Source organism: Puma concolor, chromosome F2 (genome assembly GCF_028749965.1).
Source record: "Puma concolor isolate L17-30 chromosome F2, mPumCon1.1.hap2, whole genome shotgun sequence".
NCBI classification, from domain to species: Eukaryota; Metazoa; Chordata; class Mammalia; order Carnivora; family Felidae; genus Puma; species Puma concolor.
The window spans coordinates 37902662-37923941 of NC_141684.1; the positions used below are offsets into that span (position 1 = coordinate 37902662).

The following is a 21280-nucleotide window of genomic DNA, read 5'->3' on the forward strand; positions in this document are numbered from 1 at the left end:
ACTTTGATTTTTATAATCATATTAGCATTACTTTAAAAACTAATTTCCATGACTTTGGAACTGAATAAACAAAAGCGAATTGGACGTGAGTGCACTGATTTCTTTGGCTTGCTTTTCTCCTTCTCCACCAGAAATAAACAAATGACACAGCTTGCTTTTGTCTTTTTTCTTTCTGTCATCCTTGTGAAGATATCGTTTATGGACTCTAGTCATGTTTTTTTTCATGGAAGAATTCTGTACTAAATTCTGATGCTTGAAAATGCCTTTTTACTGAGAAAGTGCTATGAAATCATACAGCTTTAGTAACAAATTAATTCTTTTTGTCCCCGTTAATTCAATTTACTTTTCAGATGCCAGAATTCCCCAAGTTATATGATTCCTCCTATATGAATGTGCGGGCTTACCTTTTTATTCAACTATTCCACCTTATGTGTTTGCATATGCAACTATGCCCTCTATTTTCAAGTAGATGATAAACCCTGTATGAGCAGGGACAGATTTATCTCTTTATATCCTCACTGTCTATACCCTGTAGTAACCTACGCTATATTAAGGGGACATTAAATAAGTATTTGTGGGTGAGAAATGGTATGAGGTTGGAAATACAAGTAACAGAGATGTTTATCTTGTCATTTCTTAATTACATTCATTTTTTTCTTTTTCTTATTTATTTATTTTTAATTTTATTTTTTATTTTTTAAAATTTACATCCAAATTAGTTAGCATAGTGCAACAATGATTTCAGGAGTAGATTCCTTAGTGCCCCCTACCCATCTAGCCCATCCCCCCTCCCACAACCCCCTAGTAACCTCAGTTTGTTCTCCATATTTATGAGTCTCTTCTGTTTTGCCTCCCTCCCCCTTTTTATATCATTTGTGTTTCCCTTCCCTTATGTTCATCTGTTTTGTGTCTTAAAGTCCTCATATGAGTGAAGTCATATGATTTTTGTCTTCCTCTAATTTCACTTAGCATAATACCCTCCAGTTCCATCCACGTAGTTGCAAATGGCAAGATTTCATTCTTTTTGATTGCCGAGTAATACTCCATTGTATATATATACCACATTGTCTTTATCCATTCATCCATCGATGGACATTTGGGCTCTTACCATCCTTTGGCTATTGTTGATAGTGCTGCTATAAACATGGGGGTGCATGTGTCCCTTCAAAACAGGACACCTGTATCCCATGGATAAATGCCTAGTAGTGCAATTGCTGGGTTGTAGGGTAGTTCTATTTTTAGTTTTTTGAGGGAGCTCCATACTATATTCATATTTTCTGAAGGTATAGATTTGAATCTAAGTATCAAATTCTTCTAGTGTAAAGTTTTGTGAACCTGTGTTAACTTTTCCTCAAGCTATTTAAACATTTTCTTTCTTTCTCCTCTGACTTGCACGCCAGGAATCTGATGTACACCATAGATGTTTCTTGCATTAAAAGAATTCCCAACTTTAGCCTTTACATCTTTCCTTTTAGTCTGCATTGTACTCAATACAGAACTTAACTTCCACCATTTTACTTCTTTCACTTTGCTTCCCATCTGTGTAAATTGCTTCAGTGATCTCAATCCCCTTAGTGTTTGTCTTGAATTGTAATGCTCAAGCTTTTACTCTTAAAATCTTCAAAGAAAGATGATATTTAGTTTGGCCTATTCTCACATACCAAATGAATACACCTAAAAATTTAGTGCAACACATAAGTGAAAATAAATATGAAACAGAAATAATGCATTACCGAGAGAAGAGAATAAGCACCATGACAGATCTGTGTGAGAATGAAAACATCCATTGTCAATTTTACTCCAAAAACGGATTAAAATTTTACAATCTGGGTATATCTGTATTTCCAAAATTGAATCCCAAGTAGGCAGTGAAAACAATAGGACGAGGAAAGGAAAACTTAGAATACATAGTGCCAGAAATTCTGATATTTAACCTCATTTAAGATGATACAAAATTCCTTCTAGGTTGATGGCATTACTCTACCCTACAGGTTGTAATTTTATTGATACCTAAGTATACTACTAATACTTAAAATTTCACATGATAAAAACTATGAACTGACCAGAAAACAAGCTCCCTTTGCTTTCTGTGAACATTAATTTCAGGGTCTTTATTCAGAACCTATGGTTCGTTTGATTTAATACTATAAACATGTTTTCCATATTTTTCATTACAATTACAAAATAAATTCCATAAACTCATATGGGGAGCCTGTTTATAAATCCCATTATCAATCATGGAAACATACACAAATGGACAAATCTGAGGGTTCTATCTAAGCGAACTTTATAAGGTCAGTTTTTTATGAACTAAACGATCCTCAAGGAAAAAGTCAACCAAACTTGATTTCTGTTTTTAGGCTTAAAACCAAAGAGATTAACTTATCTTTATATTTAAGAACTAGCCTCTGTCCAGGGGGCAGTGGGCTTGGCAGTATATTCAGTGATCTCACCAAGAGCCTATGTAACGTAATGACATTAGACTGTGTGTTTACCGTAGATAATACCACTGGAGCATAACACAATGCATCTTGACATAATTCAGTTTGTAAAACCCAAACTCATTCAACAGCTCCATAAAATAATGACAAACAATGTAATATTTTTGAGCAATACAAAATAGGAACATGGACATTCACGCATCCATTTGATGCATCTGCACTGCAGTAGATACTATAAGGGACATAATGACAAATTTGATATGATCACTGCCATTGGAAACTATAATTTACGAGACAAGATATGAACACATAGTTAAAATGTGAAGGATAAGGTGAGAAATAGCATAAAAGTGGTGCTATGGAGTGTCACAGGACTACAGAGGAAGAGGGTACTATGTTTGGAGATGGTTTCCAGGCAAGGCTTCAAGGAGTAGAGGGCACAGCGGGTGTTTGGAAGTATAGGTAGGATTTCAAGGAGAGAAGGGAGATTCAAGTGAAGGAAGTGGTATGGAAGTCAGGCTGTCACAGATAGGTTTGGTAAATGCTGAATAGATGTTTGACTAGAAGGTAGATCACGTGTAATGGAGTGAAAGCTAAAGCTGGGTGGGGACTAGGGAGGTTATGCAGGGCCCTCAAGGTCAGTCTACTAGGGAGACTGAATCACTGAAAGGTTTTCTCAAAGAAGTGATATAATCCACTTGTTCCTTTAAGAACTTAGTAGGATTGCATGAAGGAAGAAAGACTGAAGGCTGGAATTCTATTTAGAAGGTTCTTTTAGTGGTCCAGGCATTTGCTTATGAGGGAGGAATGGAAGGAAAGAAATTAACATTTGTTGAAGGCTCACTATGTGTAAGGCATTTATTTGTTTTAGCTATAAAATTTCATTCAATTCTTGCAATATCTCTGAAAGGTAAATAACATTAATTTCAGTGTTCAGTCGAGGAGCTGTATCCCCAGGAGCAAGCTCAAGGTCTGGCACTGCAAGTGCTCAGGGAAAAAGCTGTCATATTGAATCAAAGCTATGATTCATGCAACATATTTTCTGTTCTCAACAGAAGCTCCAAAGAAACAAAATAGTTTGTATAGTTCTAAGATTGCAACCCCAAGAGGTATTTCTACAAATGAGGCTTACCCCAACCCTTTGGGCAAATTCTGCTCCTAGTCAGGCGAACATAAGGATCAGACCAGCATGGCAGCAGTATGGCAACCTTCTGCCAGTCCTGCTTTATTCTTCTATCCCAGTTATCAAATTCTACGCATTCCTTCTTACTGTTGGGATCAAACTCTCCCTTTCAACTTATAGTAGGTCAACCCTCTCTTGGTTCTTAGACAAGCATCCTCGTCTTTGCACTCTGACCACATCTCAGTTCCCGTCTCTCCAACAAGATGTGAAATATGCCAGGAACCCTCTGATACCAACTCTGCTTGTTGCAACCTGCCAGGCTTCCTTCATGCATTGCTTTGCTTATGTAACAAGTCCACTGTCTAGACCCTGGAACTATCCCAGATCTTCTGGACTATGCCAGCTGACTGCAAAATCATCAGCCTCTACTCGCTTTGGTCTAGCTTGGTCTAGCCTATGCTTATACCTGATAAAAAAAAAAAAAAAAACTTTTGACAATTATCATCATGGTAGTAATTAGTAGTATTCACATTTAAATAGCACACACTATGTGTCAGGCATTATTCTATGTGTCTTTCAAACATTAATTCCTCTAATCATCACATTACCAATAGCCTCATTTTACTGATGGAAAGAAAGCAAAACAAAAAACCTGAGGCTTAGGGATTAAGTTACTTGTCGAAGGTGACATAGTGTGCAAGTGGCAGCGTCAGAATTTGAACCCAGGCATTCTGGCTAGAGTTCATCCTCTGAACCATAATGCCTCTCTACTGTCAGTGTGAAGATAAGGAACATGTCATCGGTGAATGTACTTACTATCTCACATGCCTTATGCAATACAACTGGCACAATACTACCACCAATAGTTAATGTATTAACATGTAGTTATAACTATGAACCCTAAAAGCAGTTAGAGAGAAGCCCTTACATGATGCAAAACTTTTCATTTTGATTGAAAATACTAAAGATGTTCTGCATCTGGATGATTCTCATAAGACAGGAGTATTCAAAGATATTGCTATTGGGGGTGCCTGGGTGGCTCAGTTGGTTCAGTGTGTGACTTCGGCTCAGGTCATGATCTCACGGTCCATGGGTTCGAGCCCTGCATTGGGCTCTGTGCTGACAGCTCAGAGCCTGGAGCCTGCTTTGGGTTCTGTGTCTCCTTCTCTCTCTGGTCCCCCCGACCCCGCCCTGGTCATGCTTTGTCTCTCTCGGTCTCAGAAATAAATAAACATTAAAAAAATTATAAAAAAAAGATATTGCTATTTTACTTATTAGCAAAAATAATCCAAGAATGCTGGTAGAGAAGATAATCATGAATATGATCTTAATAGGAGAGGAAACAAATTTAAGAATTTAAAGAATCAAAGTAGAGTTGCTAAGAGAGATTTTAAAAATTCTCATCATAAGAAAAAAAGTCAAAGTAGAGACTGTTGACATCTTAGCAAATCAGATAGTTCTGAACACTCAAGTTCACTTGACAAAACAATAACACATTTTATTGTTACCAAATCAGAAGATGAATATCTGACTAAATATATTATAATCAGGAATTTAAACAAGAATTAAATAAGCATATGTTAATGTTAATACGCTAACATGCCATCATGTTAATAATGAATCTTGAATTTTTCCTATTTGTTAAGTATAGAGTAGTCATTAAAAAAAATTGGTGAATATCTCTGTGTACCAAGGGCTGGATAAAAGTGATGAAGAAATACAAGAAGCTTATTTTCTAATGGTGGAGAGAGAAAGACCATGAGCAAGTAAATAAATAAATGCATACGATAATTCTAAATAGCAGTAAGAGCTATGAGGAAAGTAAAACAAGGTAATGTAATTTAGAATAAAGAAGTGTGAACCAGCCACAATAAGACATTTGAGCTGGTACCTGACTAACAAAGTTGGGGAACAGAGCAACAGAAATGACTCTCAGGTGGTACGCTCAAAGAGAAAAAAGAGGCCAGTATGGCTGGAGCACAGTGAGAAATGGGGAGCCTGGTATGAGACCAAGTCAGAGAGGTGGACAGCGCACAGATCAGAGGTCCTTACAGGTTATAGCAAGATGGTTCAATTTTGTTCTAAGAAGTAGAGGAAGGCACCAACAGGTTTAGGGGACTGATGTGACCTGATCTACATTTTAAAAAGATCGCTTTAGCTGCTGTATGGAAAATGCATTACAGGGAGTCAAGAATGGAATCATTGAGACCAATTAGGAAGCTACTGTAGCAGGGAACAGAAAGGTGGTAGCCTGGACTAGAGTTGTACCAGTAAAAAGAGAGAAGTAGATGGAATAGGGACCTATTTTGGAGGCAGAACTGAAAGGACTTGTTGATGAATTAGATGTGGGGAGTGAAGGAAATAGACTCACTGCTCTGAGTAGACGGTTGTGTGATCTAGTAACAGGTGGAAAACTAAGAGGAAAACAAATTTTTGGAGAAATGCAGATCTGTAGGATATTAGTAAGTAGAATGATAATGTAGTGATATCCACAGTGACATTTATATTAAACTTAGAGAACTGACAAGCAATTTTCACAAAATCATATGGAATAGGATCACTGGTTAGACGGTTTTCCTACCAGCCTACCTGAAACCTAAGACTAGCTCTGGAAATGAAGATGAAAACGGAGTCATCCATTCTGGCCTTATGTGGACATATTTTATTTCAGAAAGCAGTTCTAGAAATGCTTAAGACTGTGAGCACACAGTAGGTATTTAAAAAATGTGTGTTGAACTGAATGACACCTGTTCTGTTACAGTTAGACTATGTAACATAACCTACCTACAAAAGGGCTAAGAGTGGAATTGAGAGCTCCCAAAATGGGCATGTATCATAAATCTGAATTACATTATTCCCTATTTTAAAATTTCTAAAATTTCTAAATCTATATGTGTACATATATATGTGTGTGTATAGGTATGTACATACGTACATACATACATATATTGTGTATTTCCCTGATGCTACTGATGGAAAAAATAGGTAGCTCTAATCTTTTTTTCCTAGTACCTAATCAGTACTTTTCCACTGCTTTTATTAAAAAATGACTAGTCACAACCTACCTGTAGCATATCGCCAAGGTCTGCTGTGCTAATATCTGGATCCTCTGTGGTGTTGAAGGGCACGGGAGTGATCCGTACAAGGGTGAGCACTCTAGGTTCCGGATATCTCCATAACATCATCCCTGGGCTATCTTCGGTTTCATTGTAAAACAAGACTTCATAGACACCAGGCATTTTTAAAGGTTCTGTTAAGTGAAAAGATAATTATTTGTATGCTTTTGGAAGGGAACATGTGGATTTCTTACAGAAAGAGAAAATCAGGAAGATACAAGAATATAATAGGCTGGTTGATCAGTTTTACATTTTTATGTGGTTTGAGACAGGAACAAATTAAGAACTTTCCCTTAAGAGAATGAGTGGTAATGTACTATTCTTGTACTGCAGGTATTAATGTACTTTTCCAGTGATCTTGATGTGTTACTCAGTGAATGTGCAGTTAAAAACTCTCCCTCATAATGAAGCTGTTGCTACTTACCAGCATCTCGTATATACTGGAATAGGCCTGTCCGTAGGTCATCTGAACTCTGTTCACTTTTAAACATCTGGTTCTTTTCTATAGGAGAGGGCATTTGTGGCACTGCTTCAGGAATGTGCACTGCAATATTTCGCTCCTCGTGAAGGTATCCGTTGAGTAATTCATGTAGAAGAACTAAACAATTCAAATGTTCTTGACCCCAGAAAACCTTTAAAAATCATATGAAAAAATTAGTGGCTTTTAAATACAAACATTTCATGAGGATAATTAGGCACAATCATACTTGAATTAATGTGGGACGTCATTATGCTCAATTTAATTATTGACAATAACTAAACTATAATTTCTAAGAAGTCATTGACCTATAGGATGAAATTCTATTACCTGAGTAAATATATAAAAACAAGAAATCAATTACATCATATATTGTGTGAATATCCATCAATTTTCAATGCTGAATTACCAAAGAAATTATGTTAATGCAGGGTCATTTTTATGAGCTAACTTAGCTAAGAGAGAAAACAATATCTATTGCGGTCTGAGAGAAGGCACTGAAGATCTAGGCCGAAATGTTAATAAAGTAATAATAAAAACCTTGTGGAATAGCTTCCTACATTTTGTCATGAGATTAGATAAACACATCTTAATTAGAGGGTTCCTTTCTTTGCAGTTTTACTTGTCAGAGAAAGAGAGGGAAGGTGCTCAGTGCACCTGAACTCAGAAGCCTCCCGACTTCTGTGTTTAGTGAGAATGTGCCAACATATAGTATTCCACAACCCCTGAAAATTAACCATATAGGAGGTACAGTAGAGTTTTAGAACAAAGGCCTTGGTGTTTCCTGTAATAAAGAGGATGAAATTCTCTTTTTCTGCATGTGAAGAGTATTAGTATATAACAGAAGTGTGACCAGTGGGTAGCAGTGATTAATGTCAGAGGACTCAAAATGTCAACACTGTTCTATTTTTCTGAAGATATTAGATAAAGGCAATACAACCATTATTTCTAAGAGAACCAGTTTAACATGAAAAAATATATAAAGTAGGAAAAAAATAACCCTATACCTGTGGGTAAGTTTCCTAAGTTTAGGTCCTGCTTTCTGGAATTAAGGCATCAGAAATGAAGGCAAGAGATATGATACTAAGTCTACTTTTGTTCTCATCAATGTTAGTTTTATTGGATACTGAAAAATAGAAATAAGTGGAAAGTCGAGCTGGGGAACTGAACACTACACTCTAGGCTTTAAATTGTTGAGAGAGCGACTTTCTAATGTAGAGATGATATACTATATTTTTGTCTTATTGTTGATTTTAATGTGGAGTTACTTTGCTGTCTTGGGAAAATGACAATATAGTTAATATTGTTATTAACTTATGTTAATACATGCTTATTGTTAAATACATGAAGGTTTCTGATGGATGCCCAAAATCTCCAGAGCAATACTAAGCAAAAACTTATTAGGATCTTTCCACATCTAGCTCCATGTCAGTAAGAAAACTGGTGAAAGAGTTGAGGCAATACAACTTTTAGATGAAAACAAGAAGTTCATATATAATATGTCTCCATTATTAACAAATTAGTCATTTCCATTTTCTGTAATTATGGATTTCTCAAGATATTTGGATTTATGTCAAACTCGGGGGACATGAAATCGTATAAAGAATACATTCACATCTAACCAAATAGAAAGTTACCAAGGAATGAGTTGAATACCCTCACACAGGCCATACGTGGCTGTAAATCAAATGCTTAAAAAACTGCAATTGAATGTATGTCAAGTATTAATCATCAGGTGTTTATAATATCTAAGGAACCTGATTAGCAAATGGTTCTTACATATTGCTGATGACACTGTGCTGGAAACAAGTTGACTCTTTTGTAATTAGAAAAGTCTATAATCAGAAAAAGTTTAATGGCCCAGCAATTCTACTCCTAGTAACATATCCAACAGAAACGAAAACATATGTTCACACAAAAACTTGTACACAAATGTTCCTAGCAGCATCATTCATAATAATAGCCTGAAGTGGAAAGAACCCAAGTATCCATCAGCTGATGAATGGATAAATAAAATGTGGCATGTCCATAAAATGGAATGTTATTTGGTCCATAAAAAGGAATGGAGTACTGGTACCTGCTACGATATGGATGAACCTGAAAACACTATGCTAAGTGAAAGAAGTCAGTCACAAAAGATCACATATTGTCTGACTCCACTTACATGAATTGTCTAGAACAGTCAGATACATAGACACAGAAAACAGATTAGTAGTCTAGACCTAGAGAGGAGATTAGAGGGTAATGGGGAATGAATGCTAATGGGTACAGGGTTGTGAGGGTGTGTGTGTGTGAAAATGTTTTACCATGGATTGTAGTGATGATCACACACCTTTGGGAATATGCTAGAAAACCACTGAATCATACACTCTAATTAGGTGAATTGTATGGTATGTGAGTTGTATCTCAATAAAGCTGTTAAAAAACCTTAATGAGAAATCAATCTGATAATACTCTTCTTCACCATACCAAAATTTAGTGTAACAGTTCAAAAAATGAACAAAGGTGGGGACGCCTGGGGACTGGGGGACGCCCCAGTCTGGTTGGCCCAGACTGTTGGCTCAGTCTGTTAAGTGTCCAACTCTTAATTCTGGCTCAGGTCATGACCTCACGGTTCTAAGATCTAGCCCTGCACAGGGCTTGCTTAAGATTCTCTCTCCCTCTTCCCCTTTCCCCCACTTACATGCATTCTCTCTCAAAACAAAAACAAAAACAAAACAAATGAACAAAGGCTAGTTGAAAACTTAGGAGAAAAATGTGGCCAACCCCACAGACCTGTAGCAGACCTCCTCTTAAATCAATGGATATTTTTGGTGTGGACTGTTCTGGGCCTGGATTGCCACTGTGTTTACACCATTTAGCTTCCAGATTGACAGTAGCAGAGCATGGTCCTATCAGAATCCGATTTCTTTCTCTGAGACTTGTTTTAAGCAGAAAATCATTTATGCTGAGTAGAAATGATGACCCAAGAATTACACCTAGAGAAAACAAGAGAGGGGTACATATTATAATTATTCCTTGTCAAAAAATATGTTTGAGCAAGAACTATCTACATTTTTAAAGAGCTTTCCTTCATCCTTTGTCAAAATCTTCTTTTTCAGTTGGCCTCTCCCCACATTTTTATACCACTTATACAGAATTCTAGTTATGAAGCAGGTATACCTCATTCACATTCCTAACAAAGAGATATTTGCCAAAACATTATGACTTTTTCCATGTGTGAGCATTTTAAGTTTTATGAGTAGAGACATTTTCATTAAATTGTTCAAGTTTTTCAAACAACTACATTAAGAATAAGAACAGCTGCTTCATTGGTCTATTGTTAACACGATGGGAAAGGGCAATTTTCTGTGATTTCTTATAGTAATAGAGTATAGTATATTACTTTGCTAGACACTCAAGCTTTTGACTGGCCCATGTTAAAATTCAAAACAATCAAAATATATAACATGTGTTTTCTAAAAATTTTAGTTTAATCCAAACTTCACACATCATAACCACTTGAAGTTTACAAAGTCTTAAAAACAGATAGTGGCAGGTTAGATTTATGAGAAAAACTATATGCTATAGTTCAAAGTCAATAGACTCAGAAAAAGAATACACTTTAAAATGTAGGTTTTCTTTTGAACTTAAACTAGAAGTGTAGATCAAAACCTTTTCATAAAACCAATGGCACACTTTAAGATATTTGGATGCAAAGTTAGAGTGGTGGGTTAACTTTCCCCCAAGGAGCTCATATTCTGAATTGTCATTGTGAATATTGAATTTCACCAGACCACGTTTGTAATGCCCATGGCTTATTTTTCTAATGATATTTGATCCTTAAAAGAGATGAAAGATTAAAAAACACCTTCGGCCCACAGTATACACGTTTCAAAGTACAGTGCCCACATTGACTTTCCAATTCTGTGGAGACTTGAAAACTTCATATAGGTTGTATGCTCCTACTGCAGAAATAAGATACAGAACTTCTAATCTTCCATGGAAGACATCACACCCACATAAGTTAGGGCTAAGACTTTTGTTAACAATTAGGATGGTAAAAATCAATTTCTTAAATTTTTCCACTATATTCTGGCACTAAGACTTCCATTTCATTGACACAATTTTCTTGATTCACTGTTATACCTCACTTAAAGAAAAAAATGACACAGAAAATTAAAAAAAAAAAGAAAAAAGAAAAAAGAAACAGGCCCCCAAATACCCAAGAACCAAAAATCATCTCCACTGATGGGAGTTTAGAACTCATGTCGTAACTTCCTGACATTTGCTGAAATATTTACTTCTTAACAGTAAATATCTGCTAAATGAAACATACCAATTTATTACTGAGAAATTTGTCATAACAGGATTATGAAAGTATAGGCTTGATTCAGTACAATCATCTGGCAAATAGTATTAAGGGAATGCCAGAATTACATTTCTCTTTATTCCCAAATATATGTATCTCCATTCTGCCCTGGAGTGAAATACCCAATTATCTCACAGTAATCTTAATGCAAATATTCTATTGGTTCCTCATACACAAAACGTTTAATTCCAAAGGCCTTCTAAATTGCTTATCTTATTGAATGTTTCTCATTGCCTTGTCAGACCCCCAGATTAAAAAAATCTCAGGGTCCACTTTGGGGGCTCTTGTTCTCTTATCTCAAGACTTAATTTCTATATCATTCTAATCCATCTCCATTATTTTAAAACATCTAGGAAGAGAGACTTTGGTAATCTAAGTGATTAACAGGGAAGACCACATCATATTCAAGCTCCAGTACACTGACCATCCCGGAGGCAAAGACCATCGTACTCAGTATAGTGCTGGGAACAACAGTAGCTCTTCAGGATATATCCCACCAAACTGAGTTGTCAGTTTACAATCTGATCCTACTTTCATCTGTCTCAACATACTTCTTAATTGACAGACAAAACAGAAAAGTGCCGAAATTTCTGCCATTCTTCATTTTGGATCACTGTGTCCTAGAATAATAAGGCCGAGTGGAGGAAGCCTTAGAAGCCATCCATTCCAGGGGCGCCTGGGTGGCTCACTCACTTGGGTGTCCAACTTTGGCTCAGGTCATGATCTCACAGTTTGTTTGTGAGTTCAAGCCCTGCGTCGGGCTCTGTGCTGACAGCTCAGAGCCTGGAGCTTGCTTCGGATTCTGTGTCTCCTTCTCTCTCTGCACCTCCCCTGCTCATACTCTGTCTGTCTCTCTCTCAAAAATAAATAAACATTAAAAAAAAAAAAAAAGAAAGAAACCATCCATTCCAAGTCCCCCTCCTCTAAAAGAAATCACACAAAACTTTTTATTTTGAAGTGATGTTAGAATCACCTAAAAGTTGCAAAAATATAGAGTTCCCATATACTCCTCATCCAGCTGTGTAACCATAGCAGAAATACTGAAATCAGGAAATGAACACTGATATCATACTATTAAGTAATCTACAGATCTTATGTAAATTTTCCCATTTTCCTCACTAATGTCCTTTTTATGGCTCAGGATGCCAACTAAGATCCCCACTGAATTTAGCTGCCAAGTCTCCTTAGTCCCCTTTAATCTGTGACCGATCCTCCAGCCTTCTTTGTCTTTAATGACCCTGATGCTCTTGAATAGCCCAGGCCAATTACTTGCAGAATGTCTCTCAATTTGAGTTTATGTGATGTTTTCTCATTAGAATTAAGTTATGTTTTTGGCAAGAATCCCAGAGAAGTGATGCCCTTCTCAGTGTAACATACTGGAGTGATGTTGATGTTTTACTATTGGCAATATTAACTCTGATCACATGGCTAAAGTGGTGTCTGCCAGGTTTTGTCACTGTAATGTTGCTATTTTTCCATTTGAAAATAACAAATATCTTGGGGAGATACAGGAAGACCATGAATGTATCCTCTTTTACATCAAACTTTTACCCACTCATGTTTTAGCATCCATTGATGGCTCTTACATGCAATGATTATTACTGTGGTACGTGATAATGTTGATTTCCAATTTTTCTTATTCTTCTACATTTCTTAATTAGCATTCTGTGGTAAAAAGAACTGTCCCTTCTACCCCATTTATTAATTCAATTATTTATTTGTATGCGTATGGACTCATAGGTATTTATTTTATGTTATGAGTTATAATCTAATACTATCATTTACTTTGTTGCCTAAATTGAACCAGCTTTGGGCATTGAGAACTCCTTCAAGTTGGGTCCTGTGTCCTTTTGATACACTCCCATCATTTTTTGAGAACTTTTTAATTTTCTGGCCATCTATGATGTTTTAGGCTTATCTTGTATTTTTCCCATCTCATCTCTGGCAACCTCCATTTCTCCAAAGAGCCTGGGTTTCTTTTGCTGAAGAATGGTATCTAGAAAACAAAATCTGGGGGGTAGGTATGCTCATTGCTACTAGGGTGTCACTGCTTCCAGGCTGTCTGAGCAGAGAGGGCTAAGAAGCGTGTGTGTGTGTGTGTGTGTGTGTGTGTGTGTGTGTGTGTATCAGCCATGTTTACACACACATCTATATTTTTCTGCATCTATCTATCCACCAGAAAATATATTAAAAATCATGAATTCACATTGATACCTCTGGTTCTAATCCAGCACCACAGAGTGGTTTCTAGCCTTCTTCCTTTGCTTATTTGTATCTCTTCCTATGAGAGTGAAAAACCTGCCAAGTACCTCTTCTAATATGTTATTTCTAATCATTCCTAAAATATCACTTTGACGTGGTCAAAATCAAAGAAAAAGAACTAAGACAGACATAAAGGACAACTTCATGGGAGCAAAGGTAATTATCAAAGAAAAGACTATCAAAAGAAAGGGCTAATATTTATCTCTAGGAGTCTCGTTAAGAATGGGCTTGACATTTTGTCTGGAGTGTATAGATGAATGAGATTACTTTTCTCACTCTATAACAGCTTTCACTTATACACAGGTATTTTTAAGCATATGATAAAAATCTCTGTAGAACTTAATTTAAACAGAATTTGGATCTTACTGGATATTTCTACTACGTAGGAACTACTTCAAAATACTGCTATTGTACTGTCTAAATTAGTTGCTGAGGTTTTGCCTAAAATATCTAGTACTGGGATGACAAAATCTGCATCATTATATCTTATGTATATTCCTCAGAAAGTGCCTATCTCTTCTCAAAGAAGAACTTAAGTAGGATTGATGGAAGGTTCTTCTTAATTCCCCTAAGTTATACGATTAGAAGTATTTATTGACTGGGGTGAGGAAGGATGTGAGAAAAATTCTGAACTTGAATTATTACAAACAAATATCGAAGTGTTGACAGCTTAAACACATGAACACCTCACTGCTGTCCTACAAATCCTATTCTTTTTTCCTTGGGTAGGGAGAATAGGATATTTAGAATTCTCGGGAGAACAGAGATAAAGGTAGGGACTGTAACCTCAGGAAAATGGCCCAGAAGTCGGAAGCCAATGGTCAGGCCAATGTTTGGGAGCCTGCAAAAAGGGGAAAGAAAGCCAGTCAGACTCAGGTGAGCAGTGAGGAGGCGGGAGGAGACCATGTGCCTGAGATACAGAGACCTTGCAGTTGAGGCAGGTGTAGCTTTAGTTCAGCAATAGCAGAATCTAGGACTGCTTTTCCAGAATGTAGGCTAGTAGAGCTGGAAACTTGCCATACTTTTTGATTTTCATGTTTGATACTCTCTGGAGTTTGATTTGGCTCAGAGCTGAGCATGGATTTCAATGAAAATCAATGAGATACACTAATAATACTTTCAGGACAGTAACCTTTCCTCTTGCTCCCTGTTTTTTTTGTTTTTTTTTTTTTAACGTTTATTTATTTTTGGGACAGAGAGACAGAGCATGAACGGGGGAGGGGCAGAGAGAGGGAGACACAGAATCGGAAGCAGGCTGCAGGCTCTGAGCCATCAGCCCAGAGCCCGACGCGGGGCTCGAACTCACGAACCGCGAGATCGTGACCTGAGCTGAAGTCGGACGCTTAACCGATTGAGCCACACAGGCGCCCCATCTTGCTCCCTGGTTTTGAAGTTAACAAAACGAAGGTGCCTGAGCTGCTGGCAGCCACCGTGTGGGGTCTGAGGCTGCAGCTGTGTAACACAGAAGGGAGATCTAATGGACTCTGCCAAGACTAAGGACAGCACTGGGCCCAAGCTTTTCACCTATGAGACTGCTGAAATCAGCTGAGGTTGGGTTTTCTGTCACTTATAACTCAGAGCATCCCAACTGATATACATTTTCTAACTAAAGGGATTGCCAAGGGTAATCCACAGTCTTTCTATTTTTCCTCCCACCCTCAATCTCTTATTCCAGTGAATTTCTCTACTCTTATGGTTTTACGAACAATTTCTTATGACAGTATTAAAAACCACGCCTAATTTCTTAAGCAAGTGTTACTCCCATGCTTCTATCTACTTGTAAGGTTTTTGGATATACAGGATCACCGCCACCTTGATATTTATGCATGCATACATTCATTATTCAACAAACATTCACTGGTTATCTACTGTATACTGGCTATACAAAGGTAAAATAAATAATTTGCAATTTTCTTTCATGTCAGATTTTTCCTCAGCAATTTCACAGCCTCACGTTCTGAGATCTCAGGAAGTACTAGAGGGGATGAAACACCCAAAAACATTGTAGTATTGACTGTTAAGCAAGCGAACTGTTGAAAAACATGGGACACTTCCCCATTATCGTACAGATCTTTTTTTTTTTTTTTTTTTTTTTTTACTTTTTATTCTCCTTTGTGCTGTCAATTCTTTCACTCTGATCAAGTATTTGCTTGATAGGTCGCTCTTCATTCTGTTCTTTTCCCTTTCATTCTTTTCCTCACTAGTCTACTCCTCACTCTATTCTTACACCTTTGTAATCCTTTTACGGTGTGTACTTGCCTCTGTATCAGGTCTACCAGCAATGATGATGGACTTGTTTAAACACACAGGTGGCGCTGAGAATTTAAGATGATTATGTTGGCAGTGAGGACACAGAACAGGCACTGTCTAAAGGCATTAAGAAAACACACGACTGGAGACACAAATGTGCCCTGCCTGGTCCCTTCTGTCCCTTGTCTGCTCTTTTGTGCCATACACCTACATGGAGATGAGGTGTGGTTCATACCTGAGGCTTATGCAGCTGATTTAACTCATACCCATGTACCCATTTGCCCACTACACTGGCTATACAGTTTGTTGTGGCTTTGCTCCTCAATGAGGGGTTCCAGTGATCTGTGGTACCACAGAAAGGTTCATCCACAAGCACCAGCTTTTAAGTTTAAAATAGAATCTCTGGGGGCACCTGGGTGGCTCATCATTTAAGTGTCCAACTTCAGCTTAGGTCATGATCTCATGGTTCATGGGTTCGAGCCCCACATCAGGCTCTGTGCTGACAGCTCAGAGCCTAGAGCCTGGAGCCTGCTTCAGATTCCATGTGTCCCTCTCTTTCTGCCCCTCCCCTGCTCGCACTCTGTCTTTGTCTCTCTCTCAAAAATAAATAAACATTAAAAAAATTTTTTAAATAGAATCTGGTTCCTTTTGAACATTTCCTGTTACATTTTTAAAAAGCTACAACAAAATAATAGAAAAACATGCTAGTTCAAGTGGTTTTAATCTTGGCGCAAATGACCAGTAATAAGAAATTATGATGATCACTTAATAAAGCGTGGTGATGAATTTCACAAAGGGTCATTTATAAATGGTAAGCCAAACTTTACACTTTACCACAAAATATGAAAATAATCCCTGGGACTCATGACGGGGTTATTAATTTTCCTTTTCCCTTTCTTTCACTCAGCGAGAAGCCAGCCTATGGGACATCATGCCCTCCTCTTTGTTTTTTCATCAGGAAGTATGTTAAATACCTTCCTTGGGATAAAGTGAATCTTGTCTTATATATCACCACACACATGATCCCAGGACCACAGAGAATACTCAGAGCTCATGTAAACTGGATACTTATACATTTTAAATCTGGTATAAATGGCTAGAGAAATTGAGTTCAGGAATGCTAACTATTCTTCTTCTTAGAGAACTAATGCATTGTTGGACAAAATGATTGCATATAAAAACTATAAAGTGCTATCTTCTTAGCACTGGAAAAGGCTGAATGGTTTTGTGACGGTTCATCTGTGTGTGTGTGTGTGTGCACGTGTCTGTGCACATATTGCAAATAGGACACAATGTTTACATTTGTCCTAGCTGGTAAATCTATAGGTGTTTGATGTGTTATCCTTTAGATTTTCTGAACTGTTATTTTTCCCCTGGATTTCCAGAAACAGTATGGAGAGTAGAAAAAAATTAAAGAAATATACTGTGAAAGTCTAGATTTTAAATGGTCACTTACACTTTGAAAGCATGAATATTATTAAAGTTACTTAATCATTTATCAGGTCATTTTTAAAATCCTTTAATTTTGAAATAATTTTAGGCTCTTAGCAAAGTTGATCTCGTTCACTCAGCTTCCCTTAAAGTTAACAATGTATGTAAACTATAGTACAATTATCAAAAGCCAGTAAATTAACCTCAGTACTATTAATTTATAGAGCTTATTTGAATTTCACATTTCTCCCCTCATGTCCTTTTCCTGTTCCAGGATCCATTTGAGGACCCCACACTGCACTGAGCGATTGTGTGATTAGGTCATTTTGACCCAGTGTATAACCTCTTCTACCTCCTTCCATTCAACAGCATGCTTTTCTGCCTGATTATTCCATTGGCCTCTTTCGAAAGTCTGTGTTTGTATTTTTAATTTCGGCTCTAGCAAACCCACGGCAGATATTTAATTAAACTAAATGAGGTGTAACAACACTGAGAAGTAATTTCAGAAACAACTGGTACAATAAACAAATAATCTTGCTTGCTTTGCATCCTGACATACTTTTCACAGAGTGTAAAAACTTAGTTCAAGGAACAAGTAATTTCATGACCTTTCAAATACTCCTTCACAAGACTAATAAATGCAAACCACTTGTTTGGGAGAGTGTTTACAAGATGCTGCCAGCCCTACGTCGTCAGTCTCTCCTAGACACTTGGTAAGGCTCCTATTCTTTACATGCTGACTATGCAAAACGCAGTCTAAATCAATGCTTCCGTGTGTCATGAGAAAGAATACTCAGTGAAGACATGTGCTAGCAAAACATATCCAGGTATTTTTTTATACAGCTGGAAATAATCTAAGGCTACTAGAAAATCAGCAAGCATGGGTTAGATACATCTATAGGTCAATTTGCATAATAGTGAAGCATCAGGGTGCCTCAAAAGGTGAGGAAGAAAAAAAATTTATAAAGGTCTATAAAAGAGATGATCTGGGGGCACCTGGGTGGCTCAGTCGGTTAAGCGGCCGACTTCAGCTAGGGTCATGAGCTTGCGGTCCGTGAGTTCGAGCCCCGCGTCGGGCTCTGGGCTGACAGCTCAGAGCCTGGAGCCTGTTTCCGATTCTGTGTCTCTCTCTCTGACCCTCCTCTGTTCATGCTCTGTCTCTCTCTGTCTCAAAAATGAATAAACGTTAAAAAAATAAAAAATAAAAAAAAAAATAAAAGAGATGATCTGTAAAGAGATGATCATAAGTAACTAGATGACCAGAAAAAGATTTTATAAGTATGGTGCATAAAGAGATGATTAGGACACTTCTCATTTCTAGTTCCTTCAACTAATGATGCTGAAGTATATAAAAATGGCATTTGGGTATTTTAACCATGAAAAAAACCCCTTTTTTATCCTTTTTAATCAGAATATGTAAGCTGATCAGATTGTACTTAGTTACCTCCTATTTTGTAATATGCCTACATATTTGTACCTACTAATATAGTAAACTATAGAGTAAGATTAATGTATGGATCAAAACATAACAAAGTTGTCAGAGAACTACATGGATACTGATGTTTATGTTGAAAGGGATGCTGGTGCTCTCAAAATTACTAAAAAGCCTAGCCACCAAAAAAAGAGCCCAACTGGTCATTGCTAACATGTATCCCATCCCATCTGACAACTTCTCCTGGGTGGGATTTCCAATCCCCAGGTACTCTCACCCAGTCACTCACCAGTGAGTAAAAGCTGACACCCCCCACTCTAACCCAAACCTCTTCTTTTAGCCATAATAAAATGACAAGAAGCAGAAACATGATTTTTTTTTTTTCTTGCACGTAAAGAAAAAGGGAATCACTCATCAAAGGTGAAACTGTCTACTGAATTGGCTATTTATACTTGCCCTTTGTCTGGGAAAAGTATTTTTTGAGAAATGTTTTAGAACTCTTAGGTTCTAGAAAAAAACTAAAAACACCGAAGAGTAATGGATGATACACTTTGCCTCTTCCTTCTTCTCCAACCTGCTGCCATGCTCACTGTTTTCACAGTAGTGTCAGTTTGTTAGAAAAATAAAACTTGATTGGACCATGTGGCTCTGTTTTTTGTTTTGGTTTTTTTCTTCAGCAGACTGGCAGATCTGACTGTGCATATTGGAAAGTATATGACAACTTTCTTCCAGAGGAAAGAACAACAATAAATACATACTTCAAAAGTTTCTTAGAGGAATACAGTAGCTGGTTAATTTAATTACATGAGGAAACTGCTGTGATTTTTTTTTTTTTTTGTAAGTAAGTTGCATGGATGGAAGAACTGGTATAAACTTAATCAAACAGTGTTGAAAGCAAAATGACTTGCTTAATAATTTACTACAATGGTTTAGAGATTGGTCTTGATCTGCATAATTCGGGTGTTTTAAGACTAGTATAACTGATGACCGAAAGCCAGGATACATGGTATAGCCCCTATTCCACAGCAGAATGTCCTTGGGCAAATCACTTAATCTTTCACCCTTAACTCAAGGACGGAGTTAGGACTAGCTCAGTGGGCCCCAACCCAGGGTTCTTTGACCCTGAGGGAGTTCCACATAGTAATGGGGGTTCATGAGATATTTTCAGTATTTCAAAGGGCCCGAAAGAAATCCTGGATCTATCTAAAACAGGCTCGGGAATGTACGAAAATTTTTCTTTTTGGTTACAGTCATATCAAGTTGATACAGTTACGTGAGCTATCTAATCCTAAATGCAATGTGTTTGGATCATGAGGTCTATGAGAGAAAAGGGAAAAGAGGGTTCTTGATAAAGTAAAGAATGATCTTTGGGGTGCCTGGGTGGCTCAGTCGGTTGAGCATCCAACTTCAGCTCAGGTCATGATCTCACAGCTCCTGAGTTTGAGCCCCGTGTCAGGCTCTGTGCTGACAGCTCAGAGCCTGGAGCCTGCTTCAGATTCTCTGTCTCCCTCTCTCCCTGACCTTCCCCTGCTGGAACTCTCTCTCTCTTAAAAGTAAATAAACATTTAAAAAAAAAGGATGATCTTTAATATAATTTTAAACTAATACATTTCATGATCTATGACTTTAGTATTCCTGTGGTATGGGGAGAAGGAAGGGAAAGAAGATACAAAAAAACCCAACATTTATAGAGGAATTAAATAAATTTGTGCCAAGAAATGTGTAGGGTACTCTGAGTTAATTATTTCACCTAATCCTTTCAAGAGGCCTGTGAATTAAGTATTTTTGCCTTCGTTTTGGAAATGAGCTGTGTTGTAACTTTTAGCACGATCAACTGCCAGTAAGTAGCAGGGCTAGGATTCAGATTCTGTCTGTCTCCCTTCCAGCACCAGGTTGCTCTATAAAAACTACTGCTATTAGTTAGCTCTTAGTAATTTCATTTTTCCAACTGGCAATAGGGTTGTGAATAAATGCTTTTTCCTGTCCTTAGCTGTCTTTCACAGCCTCAGTATGTTATGCCAACATAGCCTACAGGTCCAGAGAAGCCCAGCCAGAGAGCAAAAGAACATCTAAGATGTGTCCTTAGTCACTCATCACTGACGAGGTTGCTTTGCCAGAAACTTTCCTAGCAAATAGACTACTCATGGCTTATGTGGATGAGAGGGCAATTTGCTGTGACCACAGGCAAAAGTAAATGCTGTCACAGATTCAGTGGCGTGGGGGAAAGAGATTAATGCTAATCTTTTTCCACAGTCCTAGCACTGAGGGTTGTGACAGTTCTTGTCCATTTCACCTAATAGTGACCTATAAGGGGCTATCATTAGGATACAGAGGAGAAGCTATTAAGATCTCCAGGCTTAATTACCAGCTAAGACTGGAAACTTTCTTCTCTAAAA

The 21280-nt window shown here is 37.4% G+C and overlaps 1 protein-coding gene across 7 annotated transcripts in view; it reads right to left on the reverse strand.

Annotated features, from left to right (window-relative positions):
* The window catches only part of VPS13B (vacuolar protein sorting 13 homolog B), an 822593-nt gene that overhangs the window by 135628 nt on the left and 665685 nt on the right, over positions 1 to 21280 (reverse strand). For all 7 annotated transcript variants that reach the window (XM_086696045.1, XM_086696043.1, XM_086696044.1 and 4 more), the window contains 3 exons: positions 9934 to 10136; positions 7105 to 7312; positions 6630 to 6814 (listed from right to left, as the gene is read on the reverse strand). In XM_086696045.1, coding sequence (XP_086552171.1) covers positions 6630 to 6814; positions 7105 to 7312; positions 9934 to 10136 — 596 coding nt within the window. The remainder of the gene's footprint in view (positions 1 to 6629; positions 6815 to 7104; positions 7313 to 9933; positions 10137 to 21280) is intronic.